Genomic DNA, 18623 nt, shown 5'->3' on the forward strand with positions numbered 1-18623 from the left:
ACACTCATAAAATTGAAAGAAAGCTTTTCAATTCTCAGTATTTAGTGTTGACACGATCTACTGGCCTGTAAATACGTTTGCAGCCCCCCTGTACAACAGGGAAGGGAGGTTTACAGCGAGACCAGACATCCAGAAGCACAGCAGCCTAGCAGGGGTGGCAGTGATAAAGGCTCGCAGGCCAGATTTGGAGAGGGTGTTGACACCAGAACTTACTTTTTCTTTTTAAATCATTGTCCTCTTTGAGTTAAGCTTTCTAAACTCTAGAAATATCATCAATCCAGGATAAGCATAACTGCACCCATTCCAGATGAATACTCTTCCTGTACAGAGGATATTTCTTCCTTTTAAAGTGATCAAGAATGTCTAAGATTTCAAACTGGATGTTTACAAGTAGCTGCTCATAACTTAACACAAAGATCAAAAGAAAGCTTAATAGGGAAGAGCTTTGGGGGATTAATTGCATCTAACTAGTACATTTTACTTAAAAATAAGTACATTTATATATTGATTTTCCTTTCAAGACAACACAAGCTGAGTAAAAGTAGTAGTTTCTTTTAGTTTTTTTCCTTGATGCTTTGGTAATCCACAATGACAAACCACCCCACACAATATGGCTGTATCAAGTGATTCAATTTGCCAAACTAATGCAACTCCAAGTGTGGACTAAATATATATTTTCATCATTTTTGGTAGGCAGGACAAACTGAAAGAGGTTAAGGTTATACTGAAGCATATTTTTTCAAATTATAGAATTTGAGGAAACAGACCAGAGTGGTAAGCAATGCTCTGGAAAATAAGATTATTTCAAAATCAAGAAGTAAATTCTGTGGATCAGCTTATAGAACTGAAATAACAAACTGAGAGCAATCAATATACTTCAGATGGCTGGTCATGCTCTTATCAGTTTAATTGCACTCTAATTTCATCAATAGTATCTTCTTTGAGATGTGTATGTGCATTTGTGTGTCTGTGAGTATGCGTATGAGTCATGTTTGTATATGGTTGAGTGCACCATGCACACATACACACACGCATACAACACACATACCATATAGATGAGTAACACATTAGGAATAAAAGAGGCAAAACTGATTTATTTTGGGGCAGGAATCATGTTTTAAAATATGTGTACTCACTATACCCATAATGTAGCAGGTAAAAATTTTACATTTGAATGCATATTGAATGGCTAAATTAATGGAATGGAATGAATGAATAAATTGAGAAGGTCATTTAAAAGAGACAACTCAAACTAAATTCATCCAGAGATTTCCCTTGGACTTAAATAAGCACAATACTCTCACCGTGGCAAGAATGGAACCTAAAAATAAAACGATTTCATTTGAGTCTTATGACACTACAGCCTTGTACAAATCACTAAAGAATATTGATGTAGTTGGGTTACTTCTATCTCATAAGGCAAAAGTATTAGCAGATGCAATATCAAATATATGGCACCCTTCCTATGGTGCAACAGAGACTGACAATTAGGGAAATCGTGAATATTCATCACTCAGTAAACATAATATATAGAATTTTCCAGATTTAGTGAGAATGCAGAAATAATCCAGAGATGGATGCCTTTCCCAGATTATGATGTCCAGGGAAGCTTACAAAAGTATGTTTTATAAGAAATTTGAGCAACCCAGGGAGAGCTCTTCCTTGCCTATTAAGGTAAAACTGTATAATTCTTTTTGCATCACCTAGAGATTAAATTACATGACATGTGTTTTTAGAAGACACTTAATGCCAGTGTGAAATTTGTCACGTTATTTAATTTCTCTGAACTTGTTTCCTATTCTGTTAAAGTGTAGATAATAATGCCTCCTTCTCTGAGTTTGCATGGAAAAAACTGAATGAAGTGTGAAAAAGAACTTGGTAAGGATCTAACACAGTTGGGTCGCTATTAATGTGAGGTTATTCTTTCCTAAATTCCCCATTCTAAGTCTGGGAGCAGGCTATTGAGGACTGGGCACAGTAGATTCATTTCAACCAACAAATAGTGAAATCACAGTTATGCTGGTGACTTTCTGCCCAAACCACACTGTATTATCCCATCTCCAGGCCCGCCCCCCGCCAAAACACACAGAGCATGTAGAACACATATAAGAGAATTAAGCACCCTCTCCCTAACTCCTCCCATGATACATCTCACCAGTCTCCCAACCATAACTTTCTAATCATGGAAGTTTCTCTGCAACCTTGTAGAATAACGAGAATGGGAAATGTGAGGAAGGTAAAATAAGCCAGAGAGGGAAGGATGGGGGCAAGAGATGCAGGGGAAAATCACGTAATTCAGGGAGGCCTCCAGAATGACCTTCACCTGCCCAAATTCAAGTTACAGCATTAAGTCTAAGCCTAAATAACATGCAACAGGAATTGGAAGCTAATGAAGATGAAGTGCCAACTGAATTGACATTCCCATGCCCCCACTCCTTCACAGTGAGATAGAGCAGCCCACATGGGGTTTGTAAGTGTGTGTGTATGGTGAGAGAGAGAGCCATCAGAGCATGGATTATAATGTTACAATATTATAAACCCAATTATATTTACCAATCTTATCAGCTTTTTTTTTTTTTTTAACGTTTTTATACCCTGGTGTCTCACAAACTCACACAGAGTGTCTGGCATAGTTGCTCTCAATACGTTTGTGGTACTAAAATGCATTTTAAACAGTCATTTATTCAGTAAAATAAGAGCCCTTAGATAACTTCAGATTCAGAGGCCTCATGACCATTTTGATTCTATCATTTAGCTGTGGGACCTTGGGCAAATTATGTACCTTCCCTGAGCCTCTGTATTCCTAATTGTAAAATGAGCATAAATATATTCCCTACATCATAGTTTTTGCAAAGGTTGAATGCAATAATCTGGAAAGCGTCTAGCACATTGTTGACATGTAGAACTCAATAGGTGTTAGCTATTTTGTTATCACTGTGTTAATGATGATAATAAAAAGCACTCAGATATAAAATGAACAATAGAAAAATCTGAAAAGAGAATTTCTTTAAGACGAGAGTGTTCACAAAATCTTTAGGAAATCCTCCCAAGCACAGGGGATAACCAGATGAGGGAAGCCCTTCTGCAAAGTGAAGTTTTGGCAGCAGGCGACCTGTGTCAGGCCAAAGGAGCCTCTGAAGCTGCAGTCTTAATAACAAGGTAACTCTTTTATCTCCCTTTGCTGTCAAACTTTCAGGGGACCAGCAGAGTTTCTTATCTATCCACATTTGCCAGTCAATCAAGTAGTCAAGCTTAAAGAGCATATGATTCTGCCTTCAGTACTGTCAAATACAACTGGACTGAATTCCATCTATACTAAATGACACTCTTTCAGATAAATCTGACTGCTGGTTTTATCCTTTCAATCATTAGACATTCTGGTAGGATGCATTTTCCCCCTTGCTTTTAAATTATGAACTCTAAAATGTCAAGGATCATGTTTGTCTCCTTCACTGCGGGACCTGGTAGCCAGTTGAAGGCCAGACCCTAGTAAATAGTATCTGTGCCATAAATATTTATGGAAGAATTTTAAAAATCCACTAATTGATATTCAATTCTAGACTACATTTTAGGATGGTTTTAGAATAAATTCCATCAAAGAATCAATGCATAAAATAAAAAATGTAAATATATTAATATAAATGTCACACTGGTAGCTACCCTGAACACTGCCATCAATTCTGCTAGTTTTGCTTTCTCAGAGTTGAGCAACAGATAACCTCAGTGAGGGATTCAACTTGTTTTAGGGAGTAGGTGCACTTTCATATGTAGTCTTTGCCAAACGTGTGAGTTCTCTGAAGGTTTTCTAAGTTACCAGTAGGACTCCAGCAAATATTTAATGCTTGAGAACACAGATACAGTTATTTCTACAGTTTTTGTGAGAATCGGCATGAATCTTGCAAATAAGAGACTGGAATATTTTAATTTAACAATAGAAATAAGGAGAGCACATACCTGAACAGAAGTCATCAGAATATCTGTCATAGACAGCTCTGCAGTCTCTTTCATCACACTCACAGGTGTCCCCATGAATATCTCCCCAGTCCCCAGTTGGGTCAACATCGTGGCAAGAACATTCACCACATACACAAGTCCCTAAATAGGAAAAATAATTTTATAGGGGTCTAGTAAAAAAAACTCACGAGCAAAAGCATCTTAAATATTGCTTTGTCTTTTCTGATACTTTGAAAATTATACATATTCAAATAAAAATTATTCTACAAGGGAAAATCACCATCTAAAATTGATAGTAAAGATTCCTAAAGAAAGTTATTACCTATGTCTATAATTATGTGAGACTGTAGGATGTATAATTAACACAGTGTCAGTTTCTGTCAGAGATAATACAAAAAACAACAATATATGATCTAATCCTGACCTCAACAATATTACAATTTGACATTTAAAAAAATCGAATGAAAGAAAAATTAGTAAACAATAAAAGTCTGAGTCCCAACATTTTGTACATTAGGACATGCATGCTTTAAGAATTTTGGGAAGGGGAAACAATATGGACTGGAGTAGTGAGGGGTATATAAGTTGGGTATGCAAAGAGGTAGGGAAATATTATAAGAGAGTTTGGAGGTAGAACAACTGAAGGAAAGTAACGAAGATAAGGATAAGCAAAGCAGGGAAGGGGTAAAACTTGTAGAACTGGAACAGAGGATATGTGTATAGGAAGACTATGAACTAAGATGTGTTAGACAGGTGAGTCCAAGTTATAGAGAACATTGAAGATGAGATGGAAGATATAACTTAGTTGTCGATGTAGAGTGCCCAAATCAGTAATTGTCTTTAGATCAACCTACTAATTATTTGGAAGGAAAATAAAGTTAAATCCCTTTCTCACCCCAGTTGGATTAAACATTTACATGTGTAAAATAAAGCCAAAATATATGAAAAAAATACTTTTCACTCAAACCCCTCCCCTAAAAATAAATAGATTAAACCACATAAAAGTCTAAAATTTTTATGGGAACAAGACACCATGGGACAGTTTGAAACTTTTTGTGGATCCCAGAAAAGATCATGTTCTTGGTGCTAATCCATCCCTGTGGCTGTGGGGGTCCTTTGAGTGGATTGGATTCACGTGGGGGGTGCTCCTTGATTGGATTGCTTCAGTGACACATGAGCCAGGGTGGGTCTTGGTCCTTTTGCTGGACTCCTTTATAAATAGAGGACTAACACAGAGACACATAGAAAAAAGCAGCAGAGACAGAGAAACCTTGAGACTCTGAGAGAGTGGTCCTGGAGGCTGGAGGCTGGAGGCTGGAGTCAGCAAAGCAGAGAGGTATGGAAAGAGGTCCTTGAGAGGCTGAGAGAGATGCTTGGAGAATAAGGGAGAGGTAAGCCATATGCCTAATCACCCACAGCTGAGTTTGGGGAGAAACTAAACCTGCAGGAGTCCAGAGACCCAGATGGGCAGAACCACCACTGTGTCTTGCCACTTGACATGAGTCCAGGATAGCCAGCAGTCAACCTTCAGTGAGACAGAATCTCTGATCATGATTTGATTTGGACTTTTTCACAACCTCAGAACTTTTAACTTAATAAATTCCTATTGTAAAAGCCACCCCATTTCTGATATATTGCTCCCAGCAGATTTTAGCAAGCTAAAACACACCATAACAAATTAAAAGACCAAAACATCTGGAACAACTAGCTCATGTTATGTAAAAGACAAAGAGCTACTTTCACAATATATAAAGAATACTTACAAATCTATCTATCTAGGACAAATATGTCTAAAGCAAAAGAAAGAAAGGCCAAGGACACCAATAAGATATTCCATAGAGAAGTAATGATGACAAATAAATGTGAAAAACATTCACCACTTGTGGCAGTTTGAGATTATTTATGAATCACAAAAAGAGAAAGATTATGTTTGTAAACTGGTCTGTTCCTCTGCCCTTTGATTGTATTAGATTTGGAGAGGGGACTCTGATTAAGTTTACTTGATAAAAATCAATTTAGGGCTTCTGATTGGGCCTACATCAATACGGTGTAGCTGGGGTTGAGTCCCCACCCCCTTTGGCCTATATAAATGGATGCTCACTCAAGAAGACACACAGAAGAAGACACAGAAGAGGAGAGAACTTGATCATTTCAGTCCTGCCATCTGACAGCAGAAGGCTCAGTCAGCTAAAGCCCCAGGAAGAGAGATTCCATTCACCTGATAGTTTGTAGTGGAAGAGAACAAAACAGCTGAGCAGCTGAGAAGGCCAAGAAAGAAATAAGCCCTATGCCAGAAGCTGGATATATCGGAAGCCCTGACAGACAAGCCAACTTACAGGCGAAATTGAAAAGAACCTGGGTCCACAGAGGCTCAGGAGGAAGAAGAATCTCCATAAGGAGAGATGAGGCAGATACCAGCAGTCATGTTGCTTCAACATGTGGCAGCTTACTTTGGTGAGGGAGCAACCTTGAGTTGGATTATTCAGGGCATTGTAGCCAATTTCTGATACTTTGCATCAACACCTCTTTGGCAGACTAATACCGAATTTGGTACCAAGAGTGGGATACAGTCTGACAGAATTACCAAAAATGCTGGAACAGTTTTATAAATGGATAAAGGGTATATTTTGGAGAAGCTGTGAGATGGTTAATGGAAAAGGCCAAGATTGTTTTGAAGAAACTGTTAGTAGGAATATAGACACTAAAGAGACTTTTGATGAGACCTTAGAAAGAAATGATGAAATCATAATTGGAAATTGGAGGAAAGGCCATTCATGTTTTAAAGTTGCAGAGACTTAGCAAGATTAACTCCTGATGTTTATGGAAGAAAGAAATTGAAAATCATGGCTTGGACATTTAGCCAAGGAAATTTCCAAACTAAACATGGAAAATGCAGCCTGGTTTCTCCTTGCAGCTTATAGCAAAATGTTAGAGGAAAGAGATAAGATGAGAACTGAATTGTTGGACACAAAGAAACCAGAAAATGATTCCAGAAATTCCACATCTCTGGAAATCAAGCCCCTAAATGATAGTGCCCCATTTGAGGCATTAACTAAACCTATCCAAAGGAATTCACTAAACTTATCCAAAGTAAAAGAAAAATACACCAAAGTAATACTCTATAACATTAAATATGGTTGTGTTTGTTATTGAAAACCTGAAACTAACCTAAATATCAATCAATGGGGAATTACTACCTAAATGGTACATGTGCAGCATCAACTACCAAACAGCCCTTAAAAGCAATAATTTTTAACTTTATCAACATGGCAAAATTTCCAAAGTATATTATTAAATGATAAAAAAGCAAAGTGGAAATCAGTGTGTATACTCTGTCCAGGCAGGAATGTGGACAGGTGGCAAGTAGTCTTTCTCTCAGAGCCCCCATATCTTTGGGGCAAAACCTGTCCCTAAATCACAGGCCAGTCACACTTCTCTCTCTTTTCAAAGGCATATGAGTGGTTATTTTCCACATTAGCACAGATCATGCTATACACACTGCTATCATAATGGTGACTATTGACTGCATGGAATAAAAAGGACTTAAACAGAAAATATATCCATATATATTAAAGGAAAATATAAATTTAATTATTAAGATATACTGTACAATCTATTTGGCATAAATTAAAGACTTTTTATGACTTTTATTCCAAGCTCAGGTTTTTTTGTTTTCCTTTCTATGTATACCAAAATGTGGCATATTTTACACTTCCATGTTAAATTTTAAAAGGATAAAAATGTTTGCATGTTAAGGGTTTCCATGTGAGCATTATCTATTATATTGAAATGTGTCATTTACTTTTAGAAATGAAAAAAAAAAGTTTTCTAGTATCTAGATTTTTATAATTTTATAGAAGGAAATATGACCATTTACTCACGTCACAAGGCTGGCAAAGGAAAGTCCTACATGGTTCTTTTTTATCTATCTGAAGATCAGACAAATGGTAGGAGGAGATATTGAAAACATGTATTCTCAAATATTTTTAGAGGTGATTAAAAGGGTTTGATTTCTCTCTACAGTTTGCTGGCTTTAAATAATATTTTAGCAATACTAATATATTTTTAAACTCCTAGGGTCAGTCTTAATTTTATATGGCTATCTGTTGCCATCTTCATTGTGGGCAAAAATATTAAATTTGATAAATAGTTTCTATATCATCATGTACAATATCACATTTTTGTTATTGCATATTGAAATTAAACAAGTCTACATCAGTTCTGTATTTCAAACAGGCTTTCCATTTACCCATAATTAAGACAAGCGAGTTTTCTGAATGCTCTCTGGATAATTAGATGCTCATTCTGTAGATGGTTCTGTTAGTCAAGAGACATTTAACAGAAGTATCTACAAGAATTGCCTTTTAGCTGCATTGTGCAATTTCTGGATGGCTGCCAAAAGAATTATAGTCCCTCTGTTAACTGTTTGTTCAATGGAACTAAAAGAACTACAGCAACTCTCTTAGCTTTGTGTTTTCTACTCAACAAGAAAGAAGAAAGAGTATAATGTGTGTATAGTAAATGTTGGTTTACATCAAAGCAAATGATTTTAAAAGATGACTTCCTCCCACATTAGAGGAAATATAGGAAAGAAGAGAAAAGGAGTGTTAACGATTAAGAACTTTGTTTTCCTCCCAATTACATAGTAACGAGTATGAATGACACACCTCTGTTACTGCAGATTTTGCCATCTGGAGATGTGCATCTTCGCTTGCTTTCCCAGGGGGTGATGTCGCACTGGAATTCGCATTTATCTCCATGCCAACCAGCCTCACAGTAACAGTTTCCACAGTAACACTTTCCATGGCCTTTACCCAAAATGAATTTTATACAGTGAGGGAAAAAAGCAACTTTTAAAAGCAAAATTAACTTTCTATTTCTCTATGATCATTTGCGTCTTTTGAAATAACATAACTGCCCCACATTCCTTGCTTAAAACAGTCACATTATATAGTTTGCCCCTCCCCAAACAAACACCATAGCTGAGTTGGTACCTACACATGTATACAAATAAGGAAAACCCAAAATGTCCTTATTTGGACACTTTGTCCTAGCCACACAATAGATTAAAACAAAAGTGTTGTAAAAGAAATGCCATGAATGACTGTGAGAGTGTGTTACTTACCAATCTTAAATGCGTGCATCAAACGTGAATGTAAGCAAGACTTTCACTCTAAGGGCATTTCCTGAATTAGCTATTAAAATAATTTGTTTGAAATCAACCATCGAGACTCCAATGATGTACATATTTAATTTGATGCACATATTAATGACTGAACAATTTTTGAAACCAGAGGAAATATTTCAACTGTGTCCCACAAGGTGTTGTGTTCCACCACATGGAAAAAGAGGTTTCAGTCAAATCAATATTTGGTACTCACCATGTGAACCCTTGATCTCCCAATCAAATTCCCATCCTATTCGTCAAGGGGTACCCCAATAATTTTGTCTCCAGATAGCACCATATCCTTTCACCTCCTACCTCTGTTTACCCTATTTCCATGCCCTTTCACATTTGTTCTCAGCAACCTGCAATGAATAATCACTTCAATGCTTCCTGCATCCATGTCTAGCAAACAGTCTACAAATTCCGAGAAAATAACAATTCTATTTATCTCAAAATTTATACCTCCAGCTCTCTCTTGTTGGTAGTTATGCCACCCAGGCATAAATGTATGTCCCTGTTTTTTAAAATATAATGAAAGCCAAGGTTACACAGAATTTTAATTTTATTCTAGTCTTTGTGTCTATGCCTAAAGGCTTTGTTCTCTCTTCACTTGCAGAAGACTCACAGGAAACTGACTGTGAGGCTACGTTTCATTTTAAACACTACGGCATCTCTGGCCAATGGCAAGAGTATCAGTAGGGACTGTGAAAGCTGTGTAAGAAGCGGGAAATACAATAGAATGTTCTGTCTCCTATGCTATTCTAGTCCTTCAGATGAGATTTCCTTTAAGCAGACACAGATCAGATAGACAAGGAGGGAGAGAAGAAGGGAGAAGGAGAGAGAGAAAAAATCAGAGAAAGAGAGAAAGAGACAGAGACTAGGCAAACAATGCCATATTTTCTGGCTAAATGGCCTACAGGATACCCATAGAAAATCTCTTCCTATCTTAATAGACAGAAAATATTTCTATAAGAAAAATGAAATTTTACTTTGTTAAGTATAAAGGCCATCAAATGGTATCATCAATAATAATAATACAGTATCTATACATTTTACTTATGAAATTAAAAATATCTCTACGTGCAAACATAACAAAGCCATATCTCAGTGTTATATCCCAAGTTCTCAGGACCATAAGGATTACACTGTAATAAAGCTGAAACAACTCGATACTAAAAACTTGTCCTAGAAATTAGTATTTGGAAAATTTGGTCAATTCCTTAGACTGTGGAATATATTTCCTTTGTAATTTCAGTAAAGTTATACCTAACTAAAAGTGTTACAATGATATTAACAAAATGATCATAAATTTTCACTCCTCACTCCCAAAGTATTTGTATGTTTATGAATTAATCAGTATTGGAAAACTTTTATTAAGAAATCATTGAGGTAGAGGTGAATAAGGAAATAAAATTACATAAAGCTCTATTTGCTTAACAAATATGGAAAATTAAACAATTATTCAAATAACTAAAATGAAAATTTTGACACAGTACACATCTGGATAACTGAGATACAATATAAACTTTGGGACAATGCATATTCCAGATAGTGTATATAATTCTTAGCTTTGTGTAAACAGATGGATTGTGGAGTAATCTTGCAACACATTTGTTTCATGTTAATGACACATATAAATATCTACAATCCTAGGCAATGTCAGCCCCAGAGGAGGTTTGCTGAAGTGTTGGTATACTCTAATAAAGACTTGTACCATGAAATTGCCTAAGTCACTAACAAATGGAAATAACAAGTAGAAAGGTGGAGAGTGAAACGTTTCCTGTCATGTTGTTTCAAATTAAATTTTTATATTTACACATGCACAAGACTTTGCTTTGGTTGTGTGTTGGCCCTAAAGCACTGTCTTTGTTTTATCTGTAGTAATCACCCATGAAACACCAAGAAGGCAAAGACAATTTTTTATGTGAATTTATCTAATTGTTCTAATTACTTTGGGCTGATCCCTTTAGGAGAGTCGTTTGGGCAGCAGCAGCTTGCTTAGGTCACCGGCTTAAATATGAATAGAAGGATTTTTTTGTTCATTTTTTGTTTTTTTTTTTTTTTTGCTGGTGTGTTGGGCAATAGCAAGAAAACCAGGGGAAAAGGAAATACCTGCCTGAAACAAGAGTTTCTGGATGACCACAGGAATTAAACCTACTGAAATATGTAAACAGAGACAAGTGTGTCTTATTATGTTAGTGACACTTTATCTAGGGCCCTCTCATTCCTCCTGACTCCATTTGCCCTCCATATTTCCAGGGAAAAGACTCTTCTGAAACCACCCATTCCCATGTAGGGCAGGATTCCATGAACTGGAGTCCTGCCAAAGAGGAAATGATATAAGCAATTGTTAATTGGTAGAGAGATGAGCACAAGGGTGGCATTTAGTGTCCAACAGTAGTGGAGAAGAAAGTGATTGTCTCCACTTTCCAATTTCCTTTTTCTGTTCCAGTCAAGCCTTCCCACTGAAACTCTGAGAGGAGGTTGGCAGAGCTAAGTAAGCAGAAGAGAAGGAAATCACCTGGGTGAAGATGGGCTTTTCTCATGAGAACATTATAAACTACAGGGAGCTGATTTCTTCTCAGTGATGAGGGGGTCAGCAGCAGTCTTTGGGGTCAGACAGACACAGGTCTAAATATCAGCTTCATATGTAACAGGCAGAATGACCCTGATAATTTATTTAATTTAATCAAGTCCCATTTTCCACATCTGTCTGGTGGATAAAAATAATTCTTGCTCTAGGGAGATGTTGTGAGACTTAACATAATGGATGTGAAGTACTTCTTGCAGCACTTGCCAAGCATGCAATAAGTGGTACAACAGAAAAATGGGTTGAACAATGGTGATAACCAGAAAATGTCAGGAAAAATGTTATCTAAGTGTGGGGTTACATTCTAAGCTAACAATTCTATTGGCCCTGGATGCTCCAAGTAAGACATGAGATTGGGCACTGTCTAAAGATTTATAGTTTAGAAATGGAAAAGAGAATGAAATGAGAACATGGAATTGAGAGATTATAGGGAAAGAAACAAAATTTAAGCAGCTAAGGTGAGCAGGGAAGATGGAGTCCCACTAGGACCACATCAGAGTTGTGCAGTTGGCCTGCTGCCCTGGTTTATCTGATTCTCCTCTGGGGACAATTTGATTTTGCATTTAAAAAGTAACATCTCCTCTGAATGTCCTACTCTAAAACTCTGTATATGACATGTTTTCCAAGTAAACATAGGTTCAGTCTAACTTAATAAACCTAGTGCAGCCATTTTTATAGAGATAATAGTACAATAGAGCAGGTGAAAACACCAGGTGGCCTTATTAATGTCTGATGAGAAAATATACATACCTCCACATATTTCTTCCGTTTCATCATCAATGCATTCTCTGTCATCACACTCACAAAATTTACCATAAATGAGTCCATTTCCATCTGAATTATCACATTTACACCTGCCACAGTGACATGTACCTAAACCATTAAAACAAAGGAATGATTTTTGTTTACATACATATAAATTATAATTAATTTTTTTTTAAAGATTATTTATTTCTCTTTCCCTCCCCCCCACCCGGTTGTCTGTTTTCTGTGTCTATTTGCTGCGTCTTCTTTGTCTGCTTCTGTTGTCGTCAGTGGCATGGAAATCTGTGTTTCTTTTTGTTGCATCATCTTGTTGTGTCAGCTCTCTGTGTGTGTGGTGCCATTCCTGGGCAGGCTGCACTTTCTTTCCCACTGGGAGGCTCTCCTTACGGGGCACACTCCTTGCGCGTTGGGCTCCCCTATGCGGGGGACACCCCTGCATGGCACGGCACTCCTTGCGCATATCAGCACTGTGCATGGGCCAGCTCCACACGGGTCAAGGAGGCCCGGGGTTTGAACCGCGGACCTCCCATGTGGTAGACGGACGCCCTAACCACTGTGCCAAGGCCGCCGCCAAAATTGATAAATTTTTATCCCATCTCTTTCAAGAGGGTAAATAATTCAAAATCAAGGAATTTAATAGTTCAATTATGTGTGTCTTTGGGTATGATGAGATAAAAAGATATTCTTTCTTGATAATATCATAATTATACTTTATAGCAGAGCTATTGTTATTTACTGCACATAGTTTTATGAATATAAATATGACCTCCTCAACTGCAGAGCTGCTTTATATGTCTATTCAACCAATGCATGAATGACTATCTTCTGATAACACTTGGATCTGAAGTGAACTAAAGCTGAAAATTCTGTTTTGGCGAGGGCAACAACCTTATTTTCCTGAAAGATATTTATTCAATGCTCTACACACTATTGGGCATACTATTTATATAGTAAGCATTTGAGGAATTAATTCATTAACAAATGTATGAATGAAATATTTAAATGTTCCCTGTGAATGTCAAGTGCCTGTGACACGTCATCCCCATAGAGTGATTTCGTTGACAGCAGTGTACAAACAACACTGAGAGGTGGAATGTCCCCTGGAAAAAAGTCTTTAAAACTTATTATTCAAGTTTTAATCAATCATTGCAGCAACCAACATACATTAATTGGGACATTGCCAGTCATTGAACACCAGACTGGACTCTAGAAATCCAACAGGGAACCAAACTGCCCTTCATCCTGCTCTCAGGGGTTTACATGACTAAAAACCAATGTAGTAAAATAAATGGGAGAAGTGCAATGTGTTGCAGAATCATGGCCAGGGGAGTTATCTGAGATCTGGAGGTCAAACATTAAGTCCTCAAGGAAATTACTTTTCAGCTCAGAACTGAAAGCCAAAGCGGGGTGGGGAAAGGTAGGTGAAGTGAGATGACAACTGCAAAGGCTGTGAAGAAAGAGAACAATAGGAGGGAAAAAATGTAGCAGGGTTGAGTTATGGATAATGACTTGGAAAGTGGCATGTAATGAAGTCACATAAGGCAGTTAAAGCCATAGTTCATGCAGACCTTGTAGGTCTTGTTAAAGATTTCCAACTTGAACCCAAGAAGTTTGAGAAGTCATGGAGATATGCACATGAGTTAAATCACGTGACGAGATATGCATTTTTGCAGGATTACTCTGGTTGCCCAATGGACAATGAACTGCAATGGGGCAAAAGTGAATATGGGGAAATTAGTTGAGAGTCTATTAAATTTGTCAGCAGGAATGAACATAGAGGTAGAACCAACGTGATGTTAGTCAATTTAGAAAGAGGTACCTACACTTGAGGGATATTTTCAGGAGATGAAATTAACAATATTGGATGGGTGTGAGGGTAAAGTGTAGGGAGGAACGACAGTTGGTAGGAAGCTTTGATTTGAATTGCCGCTGGATAGTGGAAATTTTGTATGTGGTGTGCTAGGAAAAAACATGGACTTTGAACTAAGATAAATTTGCTAGTTGAATCCATGTTTTAACCCTCACTAGCTATAGGTTTTGAGCTCATTACTTACATCTCTAATTCTCGGATTCCTTACTGGCAAATAATAATATTTCCTTCATAGAGGTGCTGTGAGGACTAAGTGATAAATATATTACCCAGCTATCTTTCTAAAAACTGTATCTAGTACTTTGCAGGCTTTCAAAATATATGAGGTTCTTCTGCTTTTGCTATTAAGATACTGATTATATCCATCATATTCCCAAATATTATCTCCAAATTCACTTTATATTTATGAATAGTGACAATGCCCTTATTTTCATATACTCTGCATGAATCTGTTTCCCAGGCCATTTGCAAATTGCTATTCTCTCCCACTGTCCTTAAAAATAGTGATATTTGTAGAATATGAATTTATTTTCCTACCTTGAGAAAACGTGCATGAATTTTCCTTTTGTAAAACTTTGTATCTTGAGCTTTTTTCCTGAAAACTATCTTAATTGATAAAAGTTTGTTTGAAAGCTAATGCTATAATCCATGATATTGCCTCATCTTATCTTTTCTCTAACCGTCATCCTTTTTCCACTTTCACATTTTTCTTTCTTCCAACTACCCACATATCCACATATGGATATGGCCATTAATAAAGAACTAGATGCTATAGGACATAATAAGCTAAATAAAACTAATAATAAACCAGGAAGAAAGAGAAGAAAGGGATAGATACTAGATAATTTAAATAGATAAAATTTAAATATATAAATGCATTTATGTATGTGTGTGTATGGGTGTGTGCATATATATATGAGTATGTGTATATATATATATGTGTGTGTATGTATATATATGTGTATATATATGTGTGTGTGTGTGTGTGTGTATATATATCACCAGATGATGCAAAGACATTTGCAACAGGTTTGTGACAAACACTTTCTAGAAAGTAGAAACCTCATTCTGGCTCTGTGGAATAGGAATGGTGTAATGAAGGAGTAAACTCTTAAGTTGGCACTTGATGTATGGGTAGGATTCCAGCATGAAGAGCTGGAGAAAAGCTTTTTGGTGTCAAGGAAAGAGCTTGGGCCAAGGAATAAGGATGGAAAATTGAAGAACTATACAGAGTCTGGCCTTAAGGAAAGAAAGGTTAGGTTGAGGTCAGACAGTTAAGGATTTAGATTCTATTAGAATCCCAGGAGCAGGTGTAACATGGTTAAGACTGGGTATGTGTAGTGGTTGTTTTCAGGAAAGTTGGGAAGGAACAGCCTCTGTCTCTGAATTCTACAACTTCTCACTGACATCCCCTGCAGTCAGACTTCTTTCCTTCCACGCATCTGAACCATTCCTGGCTGATAAGGGAAGTTTATCAACAGCTCAGAGACTTCCTGTTTCACTCATCAAGGAGAATTCACAACTGCACCTCCCAGCAATGGCATATGGAAGCCCAGGCAAAAGTGCCAGACTCCGGTGCTCATACTGACTCAGACTGCTTCTCTCTCTTGGTTGCCAGTTAACTCAGATTCTAGGATTGGTCTTCTTTCCTCCCACCTTTATTTTTTTAGCTATGACCTTTCATATTGCCTATATATCTGACTTCCTCTGGGATGATTTCTCTGACTTGAACACCAGCCTACACCCCTGTAATGGTGACTGAGTCTCACCTTACTCTGTGCATTGCCTTCCTGGGATCTCTACAGACTTAACTGGAACCCTTTACTCTCCAGCTCCATCTCGTCCAGCTCTTCAGTTTTATGCCCTAACCCACTTGCTTCCTCTTCCCCTTCTGCTCCAAGCTGCTTCCAGCAGGCCACATTGTGATAAGAAGGATGGGCTAAATTATTGAAGAGTGGTCTGGAACTAGGCTAGTGGCAATAGAAATTGAAGGGAAGGCAAGTAAGAAAGATATTGCCAAAGTTGAATGTAAAGGTTTAGATGTTGAAGAAAGACTAAAAGAGCAAGAAAAATTAAATATAACACTGAGTATGCATTGACCTTTTGGCTCAGCACTCCTAGTAATTTTACTCTGAAGATACACCCCTCCAACAACATGAAAATAAATATACACCAGTCCACTCATGGCATCATTAACTGTAATTTCAAAATATTGGAAATTGCCTAAATGTCTAAGCATAGGCAAACAATTAATTTATTTTACATGCATGCAATTGAGTAATAGGCATCTGAAAAAAAAGAATGAGGAAGACTTCTATGAATTGATATTGGGGTGAATTCCAGGAGATATTGCTCAGTAGCAAAAGCAGAGTGCAAAGAGCAAATATAGAATGCTGATTTTTGTGAAGAAAAAAATAAAAAGTAAATATGCATGTATCTATTTATCTTTACAAAAGGAAATACACAGAGAAAGCTTTGGTTCCTGCAAAGTGTGAGAAGAAGCATGACAGAAAATACAAGGAAGAAAGTATTAATTCTGAGTATTTTTTGCATTACTTTGATTTTCAGAAGCATGTTAATGTCTATATATTATAAATAAAAATAGGTCAATGAGAATTGGAAGAAGAAAATAATGACCCTAAACCTGAAAGCAATTTGAAACAAATAAGATCAATTGATTTCAAATGAGTACCATTATGTGGTGGCTTCTAGCTGTATAAACCCCAGAAAACATGATCTTAATCCTGTTCATGTGAATGCATTGGAAGCAGGGTTTTTTGATGGGGTTACTTCAATTATGGTGTGGCCCACCTCAATCTGGATGGGTTCTAATCCTATTACCGGAGTTCTTCATATATATACAGAATGAAATTCTGACAGAGAAACAAAGCCACAGAAAGCAAGAAGCTGAATTTCAACAGAATCCAGAAGAGAACTGAGAGACCAGGATAGGTCACCATGTGCATTGCCAAGTGACAGATAAGCTAGAGACCAAGGATCACTGGCAGCCAATGCAGTCTTTCCAAAGAATGCCAGTCTTCAGAAAGAATGCACTGCTTTGATGGTGCCTTGATTTAGAATTTTTTCTAGACTTAAACCTTGAGCAAATAAATTCCCATTGTTGAAGTCAAACCATTGCATGGTATTTCACTTGTGCAGCCATAGAAACTAAAACACATTATCACACTAAAATGGGGGAATAAAGACATCCAAGTGATTTATGATTACTATATTTGACTCTATTCCCCAATCTAGGATGTGAATGGAGTGATGTGAATGATTGTCAACAAATCCTGATCTTTTGGGGTAGAATTGTTTTGTATACTTGTGTGTAGAGAAACTTCATAAACAATTTTAGATGAAATATAGGGACAAACAAATGAGTAAATATGAGAGTGTTGTTGGAAGCCAGAGTTCTCACTGTGAAATATGGGACATAAACATATAGAATGAGGAAAGCAACAAAAAATCCTTTGGGAATAACCTAGAATTGAATGTATTGGTGTGAATTTGTGATATTTAAAATACGTACATGCATGTATAAACTTATGTGTGTATATGTGCATGCACATGTATATTTATAGATATATTTACCAGCTCATTCTCAGAAAGGGCCAAGAAGCAAATACATCCCAGTAGAAAAAAAAAAAAACATCCCTAACACTCACAATTTCTATTCTATCATTCTTCTTAAAAGGAACAAGGACTCTTTAGCGAAATGGTTGATTCCAAAACTAGGAAAGGACAAGAACAATAAGACCCTAGAAGGGAAGCAGATTTGGCTCAACTGACAGAGCATCTGCCTACCACATGGGAGGTCCAGGGTTCAAACCCAGGACCTCCTGACCCGTGTGATGAGCTGGCCCACGTGCAGCGCTGATGGATGCAAGGAGTGCCGTGCCACGCAGGGGTGTCCCCTGTGTAGGGGAGCACCACACACAAGGAGTGTGCCCTGTAAGGAGTACCACTCCGCACAAAAAAAGCACAGCCTGCCCAGGAGTGGTGCCACACATGCAGAGGGCTGATGCAGCAAGATGATGCAACAAAAAAACACAGATTCCCAGTGCTGCTGACAAGAATAGAAGTGGACACAGAAGAACACACAGCAAATGGACACAGAGCAGACAACTTGGGGGGGGATGGAAAGAGAAAAATTAATATAAATAAATAAATCTTTTAGAAAAATGAGTAGTTTCTATTTAAAAAAAAAAAGACCCTAGAATACTTTGCTATGCCAAAAAGTAAGGAGTTGCTCAAAAAATTGTGGAAGCATGTCA

At 37.2% G+C, this 18623-nt stretch overlaps 1 protein-coding gene across 2 annotated transcripts in view; it reads right to left on the minus strand.

Moving 5' to 3' along the window:
• Positions 1 to 18623, minus strand: part of ITGBL1 (integrin subunit beta like 1) — a 321497-nt gene that overhangs the window by 133216 nt on the left and 169658 nt on the right. For both annotated transcript variants that reach the window (XM_004458398.5, XM_071208213.1), the window contains 3 exons: positions 12462 to 12584; positions 8622 to 8762; positions 3955 to 4095 (listed from right to left, as the gene is read on the minus strand). In XM_004458398.5, the coding sequence (XP_004458455.1) occupies positions 3955 to 4095; positions 8622 to 8762; positions 12462 to 12584 (405 nt within the window). The remainder of the gene's footprint in view (positions 1 to 3954; positions 4096 to 8621; positions 8763 to 12461; positions 12585 to 18623) is intronic.

Source organism: Dasypus novemcinctus, chromosome 15 (assembly GCF_030445035.2).
Source record: "Dasypus novemcinctus isolate mDasNov1 chromosome 15, mDasNov1.1.hap2, whole genome shotgun sequence".
Classification (NCBI taxonomy): domain Eukaryota; kingdom Metazoa; phylum Chordata; class Mammalia; order Cingulata; family Dasypodidae; genus Dasypus; species Dasypus novemcinctus.